Below are 18,802 nucleotides of genomic sequence, written 5' to 3' on the forward strand. Positions count from 1 at the left end.
AGCTAAACTAGAATAGGCAACTGCTGCTAACCTTGCTCTGTAGGAAGAAAACAACAATGCATGTGATGTCAGCCGAGGCATCAATATATACCCATATCTCTATTGTAGTGAAACCAGGACTCCACAACATAAAGTTTGTTCATGCTGGTTAATCTTGTTCCAAGCAAAAAAATGGCCCTTCACCCCTGAGGTTGTAAAAGTGTCAAGATTGACACCAACCGAAAACCTGGGAGTTGGTTCTCCCACGAATCAGAAACAGATACACAAACATCTCATGAGATTAACAGCAGGATGCGCCGTCATCTAAAGGATTCAGACTCTCTCACACATTCCTAATGAAAAGGAATAACCGCTTATCTGCAAGCCACATTAGACTGTAAAAGACTGAGGACCCCTCAGGAGGACACACACACACACACACACACACACACATAGGAAGGATAATTAAAATTAATACATTTAAAAATAAATTGCAGCCAGTGAAAATACCTTCTGGAATTTAGCAGTAACGAATTAAGTGATTCAAACATAAAGTAACGATGGATTCGATAAGGACCCCTAAAAACAAATCTGCACAGACTATTATATACATTTAGAGGAAGCAAATGTGTTTCGGAGATGTTCTGATAAACAATATCTGCATAATCAAATATAGGTAATACTGAGAAATAATGATTTTTCTTACCTGAAAGGTGAAACTATTTATTGAAAGATATGGTGTACTCAGACTGCAATTTATTTTTTTGGTAACAAAATCTATATGGGGCATAAAGGAAAGTTCAGAATCAATCCAGAGACCCAAATATTTAAAGACATCAACTTTCTCAAGTGGTGACCCATCATAAAAATTAATATGCAGATCATTGCATGTATGAGTAAGATTATATTAAGTACCAAACGGCATACTACAGGACTTCCCTTTGTTCAATAAAAGTTTGTTATTGAGAAACCAGTTTTGTACAACATTAAAATCAGATTGCAATGAACTTTGAATTTGTGGTATATCGGAAGTACATGTATAAATAGCAGTGTCATCATAAATGGACATGATAGTCTGAACAAATTTGCAGAAGATCATTAATACAAATAGAAAAAAGGAGTGGCCCCATAGAACCTTGCAGCACAACCTTTTCCATGATTAAATAATCAGACTGACTACCATGAAAAATAACACACTGACATCTGTTATGGAGATACACATTGACCAAAGTAAAGCCTGTTGAGATACACCAATGGAATAGAGCTAGAAGGTAGTGATCAACCATATCAAATACTTTGGTAAGATCAATAAAAATTGCACCAATGAACTCACCCTTATCAAAAGGATGAAGACACATCATTGGTAAATTTGAGGTCAGCAGTAGTAGTGGAGAAATTTGGTCTGAAGCCAGATGAACTTGGCCTCGAATCCATCTGGACCAGCACTACTACCCTCCTTCAATTCACAGATGGCATACTGAACTTTGACAGGTTTTTCTAAAGGAGAAAGAGCTGCTACAGGTAGTGTTGTTAGAGGAACTAACAGTGCTACAAGAATCAGATAAGGGGGAACTACAGATACAAGAGAAATGTTGATTGAAAGCTTTAGGAATAATTGAAGGATCACAAACAATTTCATTATTGACTCTGATCAGGTTTGTGGAACTTCTGTTAGATTTATTAAGAATACGTATTTGGTTCCAAAACTGTCTAGGGTAATGGGAATCTTGAGAGAGGCAATCTTTGTAATAAGTTGGATTTAGCATTTCATTTTACACAGATTCCTTACCTGTATGTTTCTCAATCAACAGGATCCTTTATTGCTTGATATTATGCTCAGGCCTTATCTCTCTGTTTAAAAAGAATAATTAGGTCTGAGCTAGTCCAAGGTAAATGTCTACCTTTAACTAATCATTTTCCAAGAGCATGTTTATCAACAACTTTAGTCAACTCTGAATACAAGAAGTTCCAGGCATTTTCAACAAAAGGAATTAGTTGAAATCTGAAATCTACTTACACTTTCTCATTCTAATATATTTTGGAGGAGACATGGGTTTTAATGTTCCATCCAGACACAGAAAATAACTGAATGATCACTAAAGCAGTCAGATAAAACCCTAGATTTCATAATCCTATCAGGATTAGTGACAAGAATCCAGTCTAGCAGAAACTTGGACCTCTGTTCCACTCTAGTACGTTCACTAAGTAGTTGTGTAAGATTTATGCTGCCAAATAATTCAATGAAGTCACCTAGAATAATAATTTAATTTCAACAATTGAATGAGTTAATGGTAGACAATATACATTTAGTAGAGTCAGAGGGAGCAGAGGGAGGCCTGTAGATATTCTCTGTAGTCAAATGTTTATTTTCATGAAGAATTATCTTAACAAAAAGGCATTCAAAATAAGTAGGATCCACTTTAGGTATTACACGCTCAGACACAAGGTTTGAGGCAAAATATGTAGCAACACCACCTCCTCTATAGCCCTTTCCTTTCTGTACAGTATGTAGTTGTCAAGTTTGATTTTTGATAGTGCTAAAGCCATTTGGTAAATGAAGTTTTGCATTTTGAATGGCTTTCCAAATGAACACAAGCGGTTTTATTTTTTTTTATGTTGTGCCTAATCTGGAGAACTGTGTGTTTTGCACAAAGTGTGATTAAAAATTGAAAATGGAGTGAAAAGCAGAAGATGTGCTTGTATTTTTGCAGACTTGGTTTAGGGATTTGATACATGTGTTTCAGGTTTTGTGAAACACTGTAATAAACACCGGTAAAGGTTATATTTTATTTCATTGATTTTCCCTATGTTAATCACCAAGTTACTATGTATTAACTGATTTATTGAAACAATTTACCCCCACTTTAAAACATCTTAATGTTTTACACAAAAGTATGGTTACTCAAAACACAAGCTCCACAATAATATTTCCAGTTGCTTGCATTATGCTCTTTTATTCTCACTGGAAGGAATTACATATGATTCCTAATGAATTATATATATTTACATATACAGTATATATGCTGAAGTTAACTTCTCATCATCCCTTGGTGGAGGAATTGGCTGAAAATCACCAAGAGTGGAGTTCTCACTAGTGCTCAGCTCTGACCCAACGGACATAAAATGAACAAGAATATATTTGTAAATAGTTTCCCATAGTTCCCAGTTAAAAAGCCTTTTTTTGCAAGCTTCGGGTAGCTTGCATTTCTCATCAGGCTCAGTGTGTCCCCTCTTTTCGCAATTACCATTGACAGTTAGTTTCTTACCGTGTTCTTTTTATACTCTGTGCATCACAAGCTCGTTGTACTTTTTGATTGGCCATTATTTATTATTTTAATTTCTGTTGAACTGTGATTTGTTATACATATTAGCTCAATTATGGAGCCTAATTAATGTTTGAATTTGAAAATAAATGCATAACCTTAATTCGTATGACATTTAACAATACACTTAAATTATGGTTTGATCTAAGAAACCTAATAAATGTCAAACTCCGTGTCAGGGCCACAATGGCTATGAATAAAATGGGCATATCTCAAGAGGGCCTATGACAGACTTTTAATCATTTTAATTTTAATCATAAATATTGATATATAGGGGTTTCAATTGCTTTCTCATTGATGGTAGAGGGACATTCTTTCGAAAAAGCCATGCCAACTAATTTACTTAACCCATCGGCACATCATGTACTAGAATTTCACACTTCACACAGGATTGTAACACATAACATAGTAACACAAGTAACATAGCTAGACTAGTTCGGTTCAATTCAACTTTATTATCCCCAAGGGGAAATTCTTGTAGCAGCCAGGTAAAAAAAAAAAAAAAAAAGAATAAAAACCCAACACAAACATAATCACAGTCCCTTCAGCTAAAGGAAATTAGCATATTAATAACATGGGGGATAAATGAGTTTTTCAGCCTGTTGGTCTTGGCCAGAGGTTGTCTGACCCTACGACCTGAGGGGAGATACTCAAACTCCCAAGATAGTCCTGGCTTTCCTGACAGCCCACTTCTTATAGATGTCAGGAATAGTAATTAGATAAACCCAATGATCTTGCCAGCCGCCTTGACCATGCTTTGCAGCCGGTTCTTGCGGGTGGAGCTTAAGTTACCAAACCACGCAAGCATAGAGAAGGTGACAACAGTCTCAACCATTGAGGTATAAAATAGCATCATCAACTTTTTGCATACCCTGAAGGAGTTCAGCCGCCTTAGAAAAAAAAAAATACTCAATCCATAATTTTCGTATTACGCCCTTTGTTGAAAAACTGCAACCTCTTATCAAAATTTCTTGATGCCAACTGATACAGAATTTGAAAATAAACATGAGCTTTACTTGTTATTTGACTCAATGAAATGTTTGTTTACATTGGTAATGTTTGGTATTTTGAGGTACCACAGGCTATGGAATAGCTTAAGTCAGACCCTTCAAGAATCTATGTAAATATACCTAAAAATGTATATGGCCAAATGTATGTATTCTGTATTCTGGACTTTAATATTTGCAGTACATTTGGCATGTGTATGGTTTGCGTACATTGAAACTCTGATATGAAAATATTTTCTAAGATTACAGAGCACTTACAAGCACTGTTACAGATTCTTTGTTTGGAGAAGCCCAGTCAAAGCCTAGACTTGAATCCCATTAAAAATGTGTGGAATGACTTGAAGATCCACCTTGAGCAAATCTTCAAGTTAGAATCGAAAAAAAATGAAAATCCAGATGTGCCTAGCTGATCCAGAATTGTCCTGGAAATGTTTCACTTTGTCATTGTGAGGTATTTTGTGCAGAATGTAAAAAAATAAATAAATCCCAATTGAATCTGTTCTGCACTCATACACACACAAACAAATAATGCAGCTATATGCAAGCAGTAAAACAGACACAAGTATGTACATTCTATAATGAATAATGGTTGCCTTATTATATACAGTATATGATATATATATATATATATATATATATATATATATATATATATATATAAATATGACATATACAACTGTTGACAAGTAGTAGCACAATCATGAAAGAAATATAAAAGCATTCAATAAAAAGGATTTACATAATACACAAGTAACCTCCATAAACACAAAAAATATCAAGTACTTATTTGCAAAAGAGTAATATGTTCTGTCCAATAACCAATGAAATAAAAAAAAATATTTCTAAACTGGTTTTCGGTGGATATTTCCTTCAAACCATGGTCCATGGTCCTATTTTTCTGTCTCAATATTGAACAAAATTGCCAGAGAAAGCAATTCTAAGTCAGTATGCAAGTCAGATCTCTGCAGGGACTTATGTTTTTAGGGTTCTGACTTGGAAAGACAGTGCAGTCCCGGAAGCCGCCAACGGGGGGCGCTGCTGTGGATTCTCAGGTCCAACCACTCCTGCTGAACAGCACCCAGAGCCAAGCTAGGAGCAGAAAATAAGAACACATTACATTAATATAGATTAATATTGTTTTTTAAACTCCATTATTATAGCATGGAGATTAGTTTTTGTCTCCAATTTTCTTCCACAAAAAACACGAAGTATTTTTGAGGGGAGAATACAAACTGTTAGTGCATCCAGTTGTGAATTACATAGCAACTGTCCAAACACTCTCCCATATAATTTACCTTGGAGCGAGGTAGGGCTCTCTAGGGGGGGATGGTGCCATCGGTGGGGTGTCAGTGGTTAAGTGGGACTGAGTCAAGACCTCCCCCTCCATACTCTCCAGGTTGGTTATACTGCCCCCTGCTGCTGCATCAGTGCTACCTCTACTACTTGTGGTAGGACCTGAAGAGAGACAGACAAAGGTTAATGGTATTTCTCCCCTAGTGCTGCAGAGAGTTTTTTTAATGCCAAACTGATGAATTGGTGCTCCATGTCCTTCTCTAACTTTGTGTTAATATTTACTTCTGAACAATGCATTTTATCATCAGTCGGGAGGTATCTCTGAATATATTGTGGCCACTGGGGGGTTCCTATATATAACCATATGTCTCCGTCTCAGGAGGTGGTGGTAGATGAGCCTCTGGATGGAGCCCAGCCTCACGCTTTATGTTGTGTTTACATGCATGGAGAAAGGGTTATGGACTGGAATGGAATTTTAAATATGTCATAAAGCTGTACTTGTACATTTAGATTTGTGTTTGTAAACATAGTTTTGCAATTTTGTACATTTTGATCCATGGTTGTAAGCTTAGGCTAATTGCTGTACAGTTCCCGTCAACCCGTCAAAAACAGCACAAAAATGAACTGTTTCATACAGTTGAGTTGACAGTCAAGTGTACATTTAGAAATACAACTGTTACAAGTTGTTACAAGAGCTGAGGACCTCAAATAAGATCACCAGAGGGTGCACTCTGTCACCTGATAACCCTCTACTGGCCATATTCCAGTTGAGGTCTGTTCACATGCACCGTTGATACCTTGCAATTGAGTTTCTTTGTTGCCGTGAATGAAATGGCAATTTCATCAGATTAACCAATTAACAGAATATTCATATCAACCAGTGGTGTCCCACCCACAGATAGAATGGTCCACCACAAAAACATATGAAAAAGGTACGGCTGCCAGCTACCCCCTCCCTATTTGACTGTGCAATAGTAGTTTATTTTTAATACCAGGGAAAGAAATGATGATCCCAATAGTAATCTGCGGCATTTGTATTTTTTCCAGATAGATTTTTTATTTTCCAGATTTATAATGCAACAAAAACAATATACAGAAACATTGACAGGGCAGGATATAACACATTAAAGCCCCTGCCCCCATGATTACCTCTCACCGCGAGAGTTCAAACTAGGGATATCAAAAAACTCTATATAAACACAAATCTATTCAGGATGCTATACACCAGCATAGGCCTATATAATTGCCATCATGGCCTTGTGGACCAGCAACATACACCATGTATGCTCGTTTGTAAGTACCGTATACATGCGTAAGTGAAAGTAAAAACAACAAAAAAAATAAAAATAAATAAGAGATGAAAACAAAACAGGGACTCCTAGTCTCCACTGGCTGTTATTATTAATGTGCATCCTAATTTATTTAGTTTTTGTTCAAAACTGACATGATTAGACTCAAAGAGTGTTGTAATTCTTTTGAGGTTACTCCGTTTATCTTACTTCCCAGTAGACCCACTGTTGGACATAATGGGAAATTTATATCCAATATTTTGCACAAAAAATCTTTCACATTTACCCAAAATCTTCTTACCTCTGGGCAGTGCCACAGTTGATGCATAAGAGTGTCAGTCATCCCACAGCCATGCCAGCACATATCTGAAACATTACGGCTCATTTTCTTCAGTTTGTGTGGGGTGATATATGACCTAAACAAAATCTTCATTTGTATAACTTTATACCTCACACAATTCGAAAGATAGTTTGAACGACTCAGTATAGCTTCCCACTGATCTGTTGTGAGAGGTACACCCAGATCTTTCTCCCATTGTGCTTTTATGGATGCACTACAGTCAAAAAAGGTATGACATAATAATCTATACAATTTGGAGACAGTTCCTCTGCCAGTGGTTGCATCTCTTAATTGAATATCAATAGTTTCATTACTACCAAGAGTAATGTTTTTAAGTGTATAATTACGCAAAATAGATTTCAGCTGCAAATATTGGAAGAATTTTGAAATATTTAAACTGAAATTTATCTCAAGTTGATGAAAATGTATTATATCTCCATCCTTTAGTAACTGACCCAGCTCAGCAATATTTTTATTTTGCCATATATCATTAGAAAGAGGTTTACCACCAGCTGTAAATAATGGGTTCTTCCATATGGGACAAGAGGGCATGGATAAACCACTGATTTTAAGACGTTTATGTAATACTTTAACCACTTCACACGAAAACAGAATTAAAGGGCTTTTGATGCGCTTATCATATTTAGGGTGATACCAGAAGGAAGCTAGGGAAACATGTTTGTTATTTTCAGACACAATCTTCTGCTCCAGCCATCTCCAGCTACCTGCATCTACAAGATTGGTCTTGTAGGCCCAGGATATTGGATATACACCATTGTAAGCCAAGTAATATAAATACACATCTGGTATCCCTAACCCACCTTTGTTCCTAGGAACAGCTAATTTTTTTAGGCTGATTTTAGGCTTTTTATCTTTCCACAGGAACACTGAAAATACTTTGCTAATCTCGTTGAACCATTTCTGAGGAAATTTTAGTGGGATTGCAGAAAAAAGGAAAGCTAATCTGGGAAGTACATTCATTTGAAGTACTTCTGCCCTCCCCCACAGTGATAACGGTAAATTTGTCCATCTCTTTAAATCTTCTCTAACAGTTTTCAAAAGCTTGGGGTCGTTCAACTCAAAAATACTATCAATTGGAGATCTGATGTTAACTCCGAGATATTTCATGCCCTGTGACTTCCACACAATAGGGGTTGAGGTCAGGTGTCCAGGGCATGTACGACGATTTAAAGAGATAGCTTCGCTCTTAGACCAATTGATTTTGTACCCAGAAAACAGACCAAAATCACTGATAAGTTTAAGAAGATGTGGAACTGAATGATCTGGTCTGGACAATGTCAATAAGATATCATCTGCATAAAGGTTAGCTTTAAAATCATGATTAAAAAGTGTGATACCGGTTATGTTCTTGTTAGCCCTAATAGCACAGGCAAGGGGTTCAAGTGCTAACGTAAAAATAACTGGTGAGGCTGGGCATCCCTGTCTGGTGAATCTGAAAAGCTGGAAAGGAGGAGATATTAAACCATTAGTTTTGACACATGCAACTGGGTTATGGTAGAGGGCCTTAATCCATTGTATGCATATTGGACCAAAACCAAACTTTAGCAGTATGTGAAATAGATAAGACCACTCTATCCTGTCAAATGCTTTTTCAGCATCGAGTGAGATTGCAACAGCTGGGTGTTGGAGAGATTACATGAAAAAGTCTTCTCATATTATGAGCAGCATGGCGTCCAGCAATAAAACCCACTTGATCTAAAATAATTAATGAAGAGATAACTTTCTCAAGACGCATCGCAAGAATCTTAGCGAACACTTTATAATCATTATTTAACAAGCTGAGGGGACGGAAATTGCGCATTTGTAAATGGTCTTTACCTGGTTTTGGTAACAGGGAAATAACAGCTGTGTTCATACTACTAGGCATGGACTGAATGGCAATAATATCCTTGTATAATAAGGTCAGAATTGGAGACAGGACGTCCTGGAAACATTTATAGAATTCTATACTATAACCATCCTGTCCTGGTGCTTTACCACCAGTGAGAGCTTTAATGGCTGCCTTAACCTCCATTTCCTGGACATCTGTCTCCAAGTAAGCCTTTTCATTGTCTTTCAGACGTGGGAGGGGTGCATTACTGAGAAAGTCATCTACCATATTTGGGTTGTGTTTACATTCTGATTCATACAACTTTGAATAGTATTCTTGAAATGCCAAATTTATTTGTTTCTGTTCACATATTAGAGATCCACTGTGATCATGTATGGCGGATATTGAAGAATTACTCTCCATTTGTTTCAATCTAAGTGCTAGTATTTTGCGAGCTTTATCACCAGATTCAAAATACTTTTTCCTGAGTCTATATAATGCAGATGGGGTTTCCTCATGTAGAATTGCTTGTAACTCCGTTCTAGTGAGTAGCACCGAATCTTTTAATTTCTGATCACTAGGATGTCTCATATGTTGCATTTCTAGATTTTTCAGTTCCAACATGAGCTTATTTTTCCTTTGGCTTCTTTCTTTTTGCTTTGCAGTCCCGTAACTAATACACTAATACAACCTCCCAGACCGTCTGTATTGATGAAACAGAATTCAAGTTTATCTCAAAAAATTCTGATCTGTCCTTTATCAATGACACAAATTTCTCATCCAGTAAAAGCATGTTGTTAAACTTCCACTGTTTTGTTTTATGTAAATTAAAACAGGGAGAGAATGCTACAGATATGGGAGCATGGTCTGATATTAGGATATTATGAATCTCTGAATTGATCACATTCTCAATTAGTGAATTCGACAATAACAAATAGTCTATCCTAGAATAGGAGTTATGCACTTTAGAGTAAAAAGTGTATTCACGAGAGAGTGAATTAACACATCGCCACACATCAGTTAATCTCAGCATCTTCTGGAGTTCTTCAAGGGCAGCGGAGAGAGCATTATCTGCTGGAAGGGGATGACTAAAGCGATCTAACAAAGGGTCATTTACCAGATTAAAATCCCCACCAAGCAGAACAGGATCTCCCATAAACCTTGATAAAAGAACAGTTAAGTTTAATAAGAACTCAACTTGCCCATAGTTGGGGGCATAAATGTTCATGAGTGTAATTTTTTTTATGTTGGAGAAGTCCAGATGCTAAGATGTACCTTCCATCTTTATCAGCGATTAAGTCTGTAAACTGAAAGGATATTTTTTTTGATACCAAGATGCTTGTGCCTCTTGATGCTCCATTTCCTGGCGCAGAAAATACCTGGCCAACCCATCTTTGCTTTAATTTTAACGATTCGATTTCATTTAGGTGGGTCTCCTGCAGCATAGCTATATCACATACAAGAGACTTTAAGTGTGAAATTATTTTATAACATTTGACTTTATTTGAGACCCCATTTACATTCCAACTTATCACCTTTATAGTATTAGAACCATCCAACTGCTTTGTATTGCCAATGTTTAAATGTACACGTCTCATATTAATTTCCACAAATATTCTGCACCTCAGGGGGAATGACAAAGGGTAAAAAAACAAACACATACACGAAACATATAACAATGCCATTAGGCAAGAAACGAAACAAAAAACAAGAGAAAGAACATCTATCCCTCCTCTATCCATGACCCAACGGGAGCAGGCGTAAAGTCACTCAGAACGTTTCACAGCCAGACGTAGAGCCCATTGTCCGCATTTTTAACTTAAAACCTTAAATGTCTTAAAATGTGCGGCATTTGTTGACATCAAAATGTACCCACAATGCTGTGAGGCTGACTTTGTGCAGACGGAAACCAAAAGTGAAAGGAGTAATAATAATAATAATTAAAGCTGCAAGCAGCGATGATCGGGCCCTCGCACTTCGCGCACGTCAGGGTGTGCCGCAGCCGCGGCGTCGTTACTGGACACCGACCGGTCGACGTGACTCTGAATTTTCATTATAAAACATGTCATTTCCTTTTGCCAGTAGGTGGCGCTATGACTATGATTGAAAATTGGCCTGTAGATGTGTTCAGGCCGGGAGTCTCATCAAACATGTGAAGTTTGGGGCAGATTTGACCACGTACAGCCGAGTTACAAACCACTTCCTGTGTTGCCAGCAGGTGGCGCTATGACCATAACTGAATATTGGCATGTCGATGTCTTCAGCCCGGGACTCTCATCAAATATGTGAAGTTTGGTGCAGATTTGAGCATGTACAGTGGAGTTACAAACCACTTCCTGTGTTGCCAGTAGGTGGCACTATGACTATAACTGAATATTGGCCTGTGGATGTGTTCAGGCTGGGACACTCATCAAACATGTGAAGTTTGGGGCAGATGTGACCATGTACAGTGGAGTTACAAAGCACTTCCTGTATTGCCAGCAGGTGGCGCTATGACTATAAATTAATATTGCCATGTCGATGTCTTGAGGCCATGACACTTAGCAAACATGTGAAGTTTGGGGCAGATGTGACCACGTGCAGCCGAGTAACAAAGCACTTCCTGTGTTGCCAGTAGGTGGCGCTATGACAGTGATTGAAAATCGGCATGTAGAAATGTTGAGGCCGGGACACTTATCAAACATGTGAAGTTTGGGGCAGATGTGAGCATGTACGGTGGAGTTACAGGCACTTCCTGTTTCATGGCGAAACATGGAAATTCGACGCCAGGCCACGCCCACACCGTTGGAGGAAAACTCAAGCTTTTAATAACTTTTGATCGTCAAGGTCTGTTATGTACGCTGAGCAAGTTTGAGATGGATCCGATGAACCGTCTGGGAGGAGTTCGTTAAAGTATGACCCCTGTAAATGGCCAAAAACGCACAAAAATGGCACAATCAATTCAAAATGGCTGACTTCCTGTTGGGTTTAGGTCATGGCAAGCATTGATGTTTTTTGTAGGTCTGGACATGATACATGTGCCTACCAAATTTGGTACATGTAGGTGAAACGTAGAGCGATGAGTATTTTTTTGAAATTTTGTAGGGGGCGCTATTGAGCCATTTAGCCAAACCCATGCGCAAGACCCATAAAATATGTAATTTTTCACCACTTCTGACGTGTGTGCAAAGTTTCGCAACTTTTCCAGCACGTTTAGGCCCTCAAAAATGCGATTCATTGGAGGGAAAAATAATAATAATAATAATTCCTTGCATTACAATAGGTCCTCGCACCGGTCGGTGCTCGGGCCCTAATAATAATAATAATAATTCCTTGCATTACAATAGGTCCTCGCACCGGTCGGTGCTCGGGCCCTAATAATTCCTTACATTTCAATAGGTCCTCGCACCGGTCGGTGCTCGGGCCCTAATTAAAGCTGCAAGCAGCGATGATCGGGCCCTCGCACTTCGCGCATGTCGGGGTGTGCCGCAGCCGCCGCATCATTAGTGGACACTGACCGATCGAAGCGGCTCAGAATTTTCAGTATAGAACGTGGCATTTCCTGTGTTGCCAGTAGGTGGCGCTATGACTATAACTGAATATTGGCCTGTGGATGTCTTCAGCCCGGGACTCTCATCAAACATGTGAAGTTTGGGGCAGATGTGACCACGTACAGCCGAGTTACAAAGCACTTCCTGTGTTGCCAGTAGGTGGCGCTATGACTATAACTGAATATTGGCCTGTGGATGTGTTGAGGCTGGGACACTCATCAAACATGTGAAGTTTGGGGCAGATGTGACCATGTACAGTGGAGTTACAAAGCACTTGCTGTGTTGCCAGTAGGTGGCGCTATGACCATAAGTAAATATTTGCCTGTTGATGTGTTCATGCCGGGACTGGCATCAAACATGTGAAGTTTGGGGCAGATTTGACCACGTACAGCCGAGCTACAAACCACTTCCTGTTTTGCCAGTAGGTGGCGCTATGACTATAACTGAATATTGCCATGTCGATGTCTTGAGACCATGACACTTATCAAACATGTGAAGTTTGGGGCAGATGTAACCATGTACAGTGGAGTTACAAACCACTTCCTGTGTTGGCAGTAGGTGGCGCTATGACTATAACTGAATATTGGCATGTCGATGTCTTCAGCCCGGGACTCTTATTAAAGATGTGAAGTTTGGGGCAGATTTGACCACGTACAGCCGAGATACAAACCACTTCCTGTTTTGCCAGTAGGTGGCGCTATGACTATAACTGAATATTGGCCTTTAGATGTGTTCAGACTGTGACACTTAGCAAACATGTGAAGTTTGTGCCAGATTTGACCACGTCCAGCGGAGTTACATACCACTTCCTGTTTCGTGGCGAAACATGGAAATGCGACGCCCCGCCCATGACTATAACTGAATATTGGCCTTTAGATGTGTTCAGACTGTGACACTTATCAAACATGTGAAGTTTGGGGCAGATTTGACCATGTACAGTGGAGTTACAAACCACTTCCTGTTTCGTGGCGAAACATGGAAATGCGACGCCCCGCCCATGACTATAACTGAATATTGGCCTTTAGATGTGTTCAGACTGTGACACTTAGCAAACATGTGAAGTTTGGGGCAGACTTGACCATGTACAGTGGAGTTACAAACCACTTCCTGTTTCGTGGCGAAACATGGAAATGCGACACCCCGCCCAACGACTATAACTGAATATTGGCCTTTAGATGTGTTCAGACTGTGACACTTATCAAACGTGAAGTTTGGGGCAGATTTGACCATGTACAGTGGAGTTACAAAGCACTTCCTGTTTCGTGGCGAAACATGGAAATTCGACGCCTCGCCACGCCCACGCCGTTCGAGGAAAACTCAAGCTTTTACCAACTTTTCATCGTCAAGGTGTGTTATATACGCTGAGCAAGTTTGAGGTGGATCCGATAAACCGTCTAGGAGGAGTTCGTTAAAGTATGACCCCTGTAAATGGCCAAAAACGCACAAAAATGCCACAATCAATTCAAAATGGCTGACTTCCTGTTGGGTTTAGGTCATGGCACCTATAGATGTTTTTTGTAAGTCTGGACATGATACATGTGCCAACCAAATTTCGTACATGTAGGTGAAACGTAGAGCGATGAGTATTTTTTTGAAATTTTGTAGGGGGCGCTATTGAGCCATTTTGCCACACCCATGCGCGACACCCATAAAATACGTAATTTTTCACCACTTCTGACGCGTGTGCAAAGTTTGGTGAGTTTTGGAGCAGCTTTAGGCCCTCAAAACTGCGATTCATTGGAGGGAAAAATAATAATAATTAAAGCTGCAAGCAGCGATGATCGGGCCCTCGCACTTCGCACATGTCGGGGTGTGCCGCAGCCGCGGCAACGTTGCTGGACACCGACCTGTAGACGCGGCTCTGAATTTTCTGTATATAACGTGTCATTTCCTGTGTTGCCAGTAGGTGGTGCTATGACTATAACTGAATATTGGCCTGTGGATGTGTTCAGGCTGGGACACTTAGCAAACGTGAAGTTTGGGGCAGATTTGACCACGTACAGCCAAGTTACAAACCACTTCCTGTTTTGCCAGTAGGTGGCGCTATGACTATGACTAAATATTGCCATGTAGATTTGTTCAGGCTGGGACTGTCATCAAACGTGAAGTTTGGGTCAGATTGGACCACGTACAGCCGAGTTACAAGCCATTTCCTGTGTTGCCAGTAGGTGGCGCTATGACTATAACAGAATATTGGCATGTAGAAATGTTGAGGCCAGGACTCTCATAAAAAATGTGAAGTTTGGGGCAGATTTGACCACGTACAGCCGAGATACAAACCACTTCCTGTTTTGCCAGTAGGTGGCGCTATGACTATAACTAAATATTGCCATGTCGATGTCTTGAGGCCATGACACTCATCAAACATGTGAAGTTTGGGGCAGATTTGACCATGTACAGTGGAGTTACAAACCACTTCCTGTTTCGTGGCGAAACATGGAAATTCGACGCCCCGCCCATGACTATAACTGAATATTGGCCTTTAGATGTGTTCAGACTGTGACACTTAGCAAACATGTGAAGTTTGGGGCAGATTTGACCATGTACAATGGAGTTACAAACCACTTCCTGTTTCGTGGCGAAACATGGAAATGCGACGCCCCGCCCATGACTATAACTGAATATTGGCCTTTAGATGTGTTCAGACTGTGACACTTAGCAAACATGTGAAGTTTGGGGCAGATTTGACTATGTACAATGGAGTTACAAACCACTTCCTGTTTCGTGGCGAAACATGGAAATTCGACGCCTCGCCACGCCCACGCCGTTCGAGGAAAACTCAAGCTTTTACCAACTTTTCATCGTCAAGGTCTGTTATATACGCTGAGCAAGTTTGAGGTGGATCCGATAAACCGTCTAGGAGGAGTTCGTTAAAGTATGACCCCTGTAAATGGCCAAAAACGCACAAAAATGCCACAATCAATTCAAAATGGCTGACTTCCTGTTGGGTTTAGGTCATGGCACCTATTGATGTTTTTTGTAAGTCTGGACATGATACATGTGCCAACCAAATTTCGTACATGTAGGTGAAACGTAGAGCGATGAGTATTTTTTTGAAATTTTGTAGGGGGCGCTATTGAGCCATTTTGCCACACCCATGCGCGACACCCATAAAATACGTAATTTTTCACCACTTCTGACGCGTGTGCAAAGTTTGGTGAGTTTTGGAGCAGCTTTAGGCCCTCAAAACTGCGATTCATTGGAGGGAAAAATAATAATAATAATTCCTTGCATTTCAATAGGTCCTCGCACCGGTCGGTGCTCGGGCCCTAATTAAAGCTGCAAGCAGCGATGATCGGGCCCTCGCACTTCGCGCATGTCGGGGTGTGCCGCAGTCGCGGCATCGTTACTGGACACCGACCGGTCGATGCGGCTCTGAATTTTTAGTATAAAACGTGTCATTTCCTGTGTTGCCAGTAGGTGGCGCTACGTCTATAACTGAATATTGGCCTGTGGATGTGTTCAGGCTGGGACACTTAGCAAACATGTGAAGTTTGGGGCAGATTTGACCACGTACAGCCGAGTTACAAACCACTTCCTGTTTTGCCAGTAGGTGGCGCTATGACTATGACTAAATATTGCCATGTAGATTTGTTCAGGCTGGGACTGTCATCAAACATGTGAAGTTTGGGTCAGATTAGACCACGTACAGCCGAGTTACAAGCCATTTCCTGTGTTGCCAGTAGGTGGCGCTATGACTATAACAGAATATTGGCATGTAGAAATGTTGAGGCCAGGACTCTCATAAAAAATGTGAAGTTTGGGGCAGATTAGACCACGTACAGCCGAGATACAAAGCACTTCCTGTTTTGCCAGTAGGTGGCGCTGTGACTATAACTGAATATTGCCATGTCGATGTCTTGAGGCCATGACACTTATCAAACATGTGAAGTTTGGGCCAGATTTGACCACGTCCAGCGGAGTGACATACCACTTCCTGTTTCGTGGCGAAACATGGAAATCCGACGCCCCGCCCATGACTATAACTGAATATTGGCCTTTAGATGTGTTCAGACTGTGACACTTAGCAAACATGTGAAGTTTGGGGCAGATTTGACCATGTACAGTGGAGTTACAAAGCACTTCCTGTTTCGTGGCGAAACATGGAAATGCGACGCCCCGCCCATGACTATAACTGAATATTGGCCTTTAGATGTGTTCAGACTGTGACACTTAGCAAACATATGAAGTTTGGGGCAGATTTGACCATGTACAGTGGAGTTACAAACCACTTCCTGTTTCGTGGCGAAACATGGAAATTCGACGCCCCGCCCATGACTATAACTGAATATTGGCCTTTAGATGTGTTCAGACTGTGACACTTATCAAACATGTGAAGTTTGGGGCAGATTTGACCATGTACAGTGGAGTTACATAGCACTTCCTGTTTCGTGGCGAAACATGGAAATTCGACGCCTCGCCACGCCCACGCCGTTCGAGGAAAACTCAAGCTTTTAACAATTTTTCATCGTCAAGGTCTGTTATATACACTGCGCAAGTTTGAGGTTGATCCGATTAACCGTCTAGGAGGAGTTCGTTAAAGTATGAACCCTGTAAATGGCCAAAAACGCACAAAAATGGCACAATCAATTCAAAATGGCTGACTTCCTTTTGGGTTTAGGTCATGGCACGTATTGATGTTTTTTGTAGGTCTGGACATGATACATGTGCCTACCAAATTTGGTACATGTAGGTGAAACGTAGAGCGATGAGTATTTTTTTGAAATTTTGTAGGGGGCGCTATTGAGCCATTTAGCCAAACCCATGCGCAAGACCCATAAAATATGTAATTTTTCACCACTTCTGACGTGTGTGCAAAGTTTCGCAACTTTCCGAGCACGTTTAGCCCCTCAAAAATGAGGTTTTTTTTTACAAAGAAAAATAATAATACTTAAAGCTGCAAGCAGCGATGATCGGGCCCTCGCACTTCGCGCATGTCGGGGTGTGCCGCAGCCGTGGCATCGTTGCTGGACACCGACCTGTAGACGCGGCTCTGATTTTCTGTATATAACGTGTCATTTCCTGTGTTGCCAGTAGGTGGCGCTATGTCTATAACTGAAAATTGGCCTGTGGATGTGTTCAGGCTGGGACACTTAGCAAACATGTGAAGTTTGGGGCAGATTTGACCACATACAGCCGAGTTACAAACCACTTCCTGTTTTGCCAGTAGGTGGAGCTATGACTATGACTAAATATTGCCATGTAGATTTGTTCAGGCTGGGACTGTCATCAAACATGTGAAGTTTGGGTCAGATTAGACCACGTACAGCCGAGTTACAAGCCATTTCCTGTGTTGCCAGTAGGTGGCGCTATGACTATAACAGAATATTGGCATGTAGAAATGTTGAGGCCAGGACTCTCATAAAAAATGTGAAGTTTGGGGCAGATTTGACCACGTACAGCCGAGATACAAACCACTTCCTGTTTTGCCAGTAGGTGGCGCTATGACTATAACTGAATATTGGCCTTTAGATGTGTTCAGACTGTGACACTTAGCAAACATGTGAAGTTTGTGCCAGATTTGACCACGTCCAGCGGAGTTACAAACCACTTCCTGTTTCGTGGCGAAACATGGAAATGCGACGCCCCGCCCATGACTATAACTGAATATTGGCCTTTAGATGTGTTCAGACTGTGACACTTAGCAAACATGTGAAGTTTGGGGCAGATTTGACCATGTGCAGTGGAGTTACAAACCACTTCCTGTTTCGTGGCGAAACATGGAAATTCGACGCCCCGCCCATGACTATAACTGAATATTGGCCTTTAGATGTGTTCAGACTGTGACACTTAGCAAACATGTGAAGTTTGGGGCAGACTTGACCATGTACAGTGGAGTTACATAGCACTTCCTGTTTCGTGGCGAAACATGGAAATTCGACGCCTCGCCACGCCCACGCCATTCGAGGAAAACTCAAGCTTTTAACAATTTTTCATCGTCAAGGTCTGTTATATACGCTGCGCAAGTTTGAGGTTGATCCGATTAACCGTCTAGGAGGAGTTCGTTAAAGTATGAACCCTGTAAATGGCCAAAAACGCACAAAAATGGCACAATCAATTCAAAATGGCTGACTTCCTGTTGGGTTTAGGTCATGGCACGTATTGATGTTTTTTGTAGGTCTGGACATGATACATGTGCCTACCAAATTTGGTACATGTAGGTGAAACGTAGAGCGATGAGTATTTTTTTGAAATTTTGTAGGGGGCGCT

General features: G+C 40.4%; 1 protein-coding gene across 1 annotated transcript in view; it reads right to left on the minus strand.

Annotated features, from left to right (window-relative positions):
* Positions 1 to 5,013: 5,013 nt before the first annotated feature.
* Positions 5,014 to 18,802, minus strand: part of LOC139914312 (coiled-coil domain-containing protein 142-like) — a 58,875-nt gene continuing 45,086 nt past the window's right edge. The window contains exons 7-8 of the mRNA XM_078289302.1: positions 5,605 to 5,764; positions 5,014 to 5,398 (exon numbers count right to left, since the gene is read on the minus strand). Coding sequence (XP_078145428.1) covers positions 5,290 to 5,398; positions 5,605 to 5,764 — 269 coding nt within the window. The 3' untranslated portion in view covers positions 5,014 to 5,289. The remainder of the gene's footprint in view (positions 5,399 to 5,604; positions 5,765 to 18,802) is intronic.

The sequence above is a fragment of the Centroberyx gerrardi genome, chromosome 16 (assembly GCF_048128805.1).
Source record: "Centroberyx gerrardi isolate f3 chromosome 16, fCenGer3.hap1.cur.20231027, whole genome shotgun sequence".
NCBI lineage: Eukaryota > Metazoa > Chordata > Actinopteri > Beryciformes > Berycidae > Centroberyx > Centroberyx gerrardi.